Source organism: Aedes aegypti, chromosome 2, assembly GCF_002204515.2.
Source record: "Aedes aegypti strain LVP_AGWG chromosome 2, AaegL5.0 Primary Assembly, whole genome shotgun sequence".
Classification (NCBI taxonomy): Eukaryota; Metazoa; Arthropoda; class Insecta; order Diptera; family Culicidae; genus Aedes; species Aedes aegypti.
Window position 1 is genome coordinate 155,937,255 of NC_035108.1, and position 6,000 is coordinate 155,943,254.

At 33.6% G+C, this 6,000-nt stretch overlaps 1 protein-coding gene across 1 annotated transcript; it reads left to right on the forward strand.

Moving 5' to 3' along the window:
* Positions 1–218: 218 nt before the first annotated feature.
* LOC110676147 lies at positions 219–911 on the forward strand. Its single transcript, XM_021842889.1, has 2 exons — positions 219–370; positions 436–911. The coding sequence occupies exons 1-2, from the start codon at positions 356–358 to the stop codon at positions 748–750; spliced, it is 330 nt and encodes a 109-aa protein (XP_021698581.1). The 5' UTR covers positions 219–355; the 3' UTR covers positions 751–911.
* Positions 912–6,000: the final 5,089 nt, after the last annotated feature.

A 6,000-nucleotide genomic window follows, 5' to 3' on the forward strand; every position in this document is an offset into this window, starting at 1 on the left:
TTAGGTTTGTCTGTTACACGCTATTCTCAACTTTTCATTATAAACCCTAATTCAACCCTCACTTCAATTGAAATAATTTGTCTAGCAGTTAAGTTGTTTATGCTGCATGCATGCAAATTCACAAGTTATTTGTTACGATAGTGAAACATCTAGAAAATCAGCTGTTGCCGATTTCATTCATAACATTAGATTCATTCAACTCATCGTTCCATTGATAATTACAATAGAATCAATTGAAAACAATGAACAATGGTGCAAACCCCACGGTTATAAGTTAGTATCCATCGGCGGTGTCTCTTCATTCTCGGTAATCACCTACGATAGTGTAGATTGTCCACTCCAAAAGGTAGCAAAAATGTTAATCGCATCGGTAAGCTACAGTCTTGGCGCTTTTTTCCCCTGTTATCGATAATTAATCCGTTTTTGGTTGTGCAGAAATTCATTCTGGTAATCGTTTCCATATCGCTAGTATGGGGATATCCCCAGCAACTGCCCCAAGAAGAAAAACAACCGGAGAGAGAAGAACTTGAAGAAATACCGAAAATATTCAACACTCCGGCAGAGATTGAAGTTCAACCGAACAGTGCGCCGGTTCTGGGAGAAGACGCCAAATTTGTGAACAAAGATGGCTTGATAAGGAACGACAGATCTGCTGCATACACTTACTATTATCCTGGAGTATACTACTATCCACCGAAATTCCGTTGGAACCCTTACTACTACTACAACTATTACTACTGGTGGCTGTAACAAGACCAAGTGCAAGTGTTTAATTAAAGAATAGTGTTCTAGTTGATACAAAAATGCCACAGATGCCATTTCCATACTATTGATAAAGTGAAAAATTCGTGATAATAATTTTCTTTCAATTTTGTAGGAATAGAAAGAGCAATAAAATCAAGAGAATCGTAGTGGTCTTGGTTTTTAACCTTGTGTTACTACTTGAAAGAATACCGTAAAACGGGGTAACTTTGATAGTTTGTTTTCGAAGAAAACTTCAATATTTAAGCATTCTGTTTCAAAGAATTACAATTTATATTTTTAAAACAAGTACTGACATCCTAGCTATCGACTGCTCTTGATAGATAAGGCTATCCATGACGATTTTTCGTGATAGGACTGACAACTAAAAGTGTGAATGCAACCGAAATGAAAAAGTAAACAAATCATGCGAGTGTTATCGGAGCTTTACATTTTCCTTTGTAATCGAAAGTCACTCCGATCGCGAAACGTCAATAGCACATGGTAAACAAAAAAACCAGCTGATAGCAGCTGTCTCATGGATTGCCTTATTGCCAAAAGATTTACTTTGAATGGATATATTATTTTTCATGTAATCGAAAGTTGGTTTTCTGTTTTGGAGTAACTTTGATAGTGGAGTATAAATCGAATAAAATTTAAAGAATTACGGAACATTTATAGGGCGTTGCATACCTCTAGGCGTTTAACGCTACATGGAAATTTCTGACTTAGATTACAAAAATGGTCCCAGTGTGTTAAAATGGTTTTCGCTGAGAGATTTGAGACCTAATTCATGTTCTACTATAACTAGGCTGTCGAGAATAAGTGACGAACTCATTATGACTTCATCAAATAGTGATCGTAGAACAGATTGTTTGTAAGCGTTTCAAAAATCTCATAAATTTTTAATATTTGAATATAAATCCCCAAATGCACTCGATTCGAACGAAAATAGCTTTGGCATGACGTCTCATACTAATACTCTTTACTTTTGCATTCGTTTTGCATAACTGATTAACAGAAATTTCGTTATTTCGTTTAATATATTGTGGGCCTCGCACTACCAAAGTTACCCGCATTATCAAAGTTACCCCGATTTACGGTACTTGAAAACTATAGTCACTTTTTTTTTGTTTTGAGCGCCAAAATACAGCTGTTAACTTAAGAGCCAGTTCGCGAGAACCGCAACCCCCTTTCCAAGGGAAGTTGTATTGATGTTCTCCGATCAGGCTGAAATTTTCAGGGATTGTTTTTCTATATAAAAGATGATATTTTGACCCCCAATGATTTCATGTCACTAAACATGCGTGATTTTGTTATAACTATAGTAAAAGTGATTTGTTATAACTATAGTAAAAGTGCACGGATTATGTTGAATTTTGGCATGAATACTCTACGTTATATAAAATTTGAGATTGGCATGATATATGGATTTTGAAAGTACTTTAAATCGAGAAAAATGAGTTTTTCATAAAAAAAATAATGATTTTCAAATCGATTTTTTTCTTACCAACCGAACTAGGTCTAAAAACTAAATATAAAGTTTTGTAGGGTAACTCATGGGCTTTCATTTGAGGTGTAATCCAGATATGCCGTTTCAAAAATTTTCGAAAAAATTTTTTTTTCGGGGTAGTGTTTGAACTTGAGCTATTTTGCGAGTACCGCAACCGCCTTGTCTAGAGAGGTTGTATTGATGTTCTCCGATCGAGCTAAAATTTACAGGAGTTGTTTTCCTATATAAAAGAAGATATTTCGCTAAATTTTAAAATTTTATATTAGGGGGAAGTGGTACAAAATAACCACTAATGATTTAATATATAAAAAAATACAAAATTAATTAAACTGCTATAATAGCGATAATTTTGTGTGAAATTTGGCATGTTTACTTAACTTTATATAAACTTTAAAATAACCATTTGGATAAAAAATGTTTCAATTAGAGAAAAACCTGTTATTTTGTAAAATTAGTTTTTTTTCCAAATCGACTTATATTTTGTCAATCGAACTAGGTTGAAGTTTTGTAGGGCAACTCAAGGGCTTTCATTCGCGGTGTACCGTGGTGAATCAAAATCCGGGCGGTATGAGCAGCGTATGAAAGCCTCTTGTCGGTAGTTGTAATACCGATTATATCATACCGTGTTGCCGTTGCCATATCTGAAAGAAATGTCACTTTCTTGCAAAAGTGATGATGTGGATAACAATAAGTCATTGCACCAATGTTTTCGTTAGCAGCTTCGGCGGTTCAGTAGTAAGCGTTGTTTCTTCTCACGCTGTTTGGATGGGAATCAACTACCGCATTTTTTAATTTGGATAATGTTTGATGGGTTTGATTGGGAGGGTCTCATGTATGTGTGTATGATGGTATGTTTGCTAGAGATCAATTTGTAAATAATTGAGTTTAGCTTAGTTTAGACTGACTGCACATATGGCTGCTATGAGACACTGTACTGTTTATATCTTGAATGGAATTTCGACTATTACTAGCCGTGATGTTTGCAAATCTCTCGAAAGAGTGAAAGAGAGATGAAGATTGTTGTAAATTGCATTTTTCCACGGAAAATTGTGTGTTTTTACAAAAACAAAACATATTTTTCAGTACAATCCGTTTAAACGTTACAGTAGTTCTTGTGATTTTGTGTGTTTTCCGACACAAAAATATTGGGGGTAATTTTGACCCACATTTCCCTTATAAAAAGTGTAGTTCTGCCAAATGGGTTTCTTTTTGAATAGTAATGAACACATATTGTGTAAGCAATGTTTGTGATTTAGTTGTTTGGACAGACATGTTGGTGGTTTAAACTGCAATCATCACTGATTGGTACAATGAACGACGCACAGTATTGTTCTTATTACAAATTACTCATGTGTTGATGATGTTCAAAGTATTATTCCACTTTTTTTAAAAAATTGTGTACTTACGGCATCGAAACATACAATTCCAATTCAAAAACATTGGGCTCCAATTCCGGACAGCCTATTTTTACTATTTTAAACTATATTCACAGCATATTTTTTCAATGTGGTGTCACAAAACTTTTAAACTATAACTTTGTGTATTATTATGTTACAACCACTACTGCTGCGACGATTGCCTCCATCTAAGCGCTCCTCGAACGCATAGAAACTATCCATGCGAATGAGTGGGGGAATGAGAATTGAAAAAAATACTTTCTCATTGTTGATTGATCGATGTGAATGCAAAATTATTATAATTTATATATTATCACTATATCCTTATTAAAACTGAATAATTACAGATAGCACCCTGAATTACCCTATATTTAATTCAAAAATTTGAATTTGTTTGCCTAGTAAGAGACCAAATGTAAGAAATAAAAATATGCTATACGATTATCACTAACCAATAAATTTATACCTTTGAGCTGATCTCATCGGGGACATTGATGGGTTTGTTGAACAGACCTCCGAAAGGCAAATACGTCGTAATAACTACAAAAACAGCTATTTTTTCATTCAATATAGTTGTATAAATGTTGTCAATTTAGCATTTTATTGGTAAATATTATCAGATTGTCCGAATATTGGTAAAGTCCGAATTTTGTTTCACTACGGTACACCGCGAATGAAAGCTCCTGAGTTTCCCTACAAAACTTAAAATTTAGTTTTTTGACCTAGTTCGGTTGACAAAAATATAAGTCAATTTGAAAAAAAAAACAAATTTTATTAAGAAAAAAACACATGAATTTGAAACATTTTTCTAATCCAAATACACCCGATTCTGTTTTTGCACGGGGGATGCGTACCGTGCAAAAAAAGTTTTCAGTTCAAAATTTCAAAAACCGTGCAAAAAAAGTAACACCATTTCTCGACGTTTCATGCAAAAATAAGGTTTTGGCGGAAAAAAATGTATGAAAACTTTTTTTGCACGGCCGTGTAAAAAAAAATCCGTGCAAAAACAGAATCGGGTGTACCATGTTCATTTCGAAGTTCATATAAAGTTAAGTAAACATGCCAAATTTCATACAAATTCGTGCATTTTTACTGTCGCTATTATAGCACTTTAATTGATTTTGTATGTTTTTATTTATTAAATCATTAGTGGTTATTTTGTACCACTTCTCCCTAATATAAAAATCTGAAATTTTGCGGAATATTTTCTTTTATATAGGAAAACAACTCCTGTACATTTCAGCTCGATCGGAGAACATCAATACAACCTCTTTAGACAAGGCGGCTGCGGTACTCGCAAAATGGCTCAAGTTCAAACACTACCCCGAAAAAAAAATTTTTTTTCGAAAATTTTTGAAACGGCATATTTGGATTACACCTCAAATGAAAGCCCATGAGTTGCCCTACAAAACGTCATATTTAGTTTTTTGACCTAGTTCGGTTGGTAAGAAAAAAATCGATTTGAAAATCACTAAATTTTTTATGAAAAACTTGTTTTTCTCGATTTTAAGTACTTTTAAAATTCATATACCATGCTTATCTCAAAGTTTATATAACGTAGAGTATTCATGCCAAATTTCAACGTAATCCGTGCAGTTTTACTATAGTTATATCAGTTTTTGTGATTTTGCATGTTTAGTGACATGAAGTTATTGGGGGTCGTTTTGTCCCACTTCCCCGTAATATAAAAATCTAAAATTTTGCAAAACATCTTCGTTTATATAGTAGAACAATCCCTGAAAATTTCAGCCTGATCGAAGAACATCAATATAAGAAGAATATCATAGCAAGTTCAGTTTATGGGATATAATGTTAAATTTGTCAATTCCATCTAACTCTCTTGCAAGTTTCTAGCTTGTACGACTATTTATTGCAATTTATTTTTAATTTTATATGAAAGTTTAAATATAGGAGAAGATCGGTTTCTCTAAACTGCCATACAAAATCAAGGGACAGCTCGTTGCTACCGTTATTTTGAGGATTTTTTTTTCAACAACCTCTTTCAATGATCGAAATCCACATTAATGTTCGATTTATTACCATTCCAGTTGTCGCGTGGTTTACCATTACCAAAAGCACAGCGCAGATGTACGAAGAACGAATTTTTGTTTCAAATTTGTTATACAAAATACAACAGCGCAACTACTGAAGTATTGAATAATCCGTGTCTGGGTAATTTAGCATAAGGTCATTTGGCATAACGCCATGAGGCATAAAGGACATTTGGCAAAACGGCCATAAATAGTTTTTCATGAAGAACAGGCATCTTTTGAAAGAAGGGGTATACTTCTGGTTATGCCAAATGATCTTATGCCGAATCCATACTGAAATATTTTTACACAACTCAAA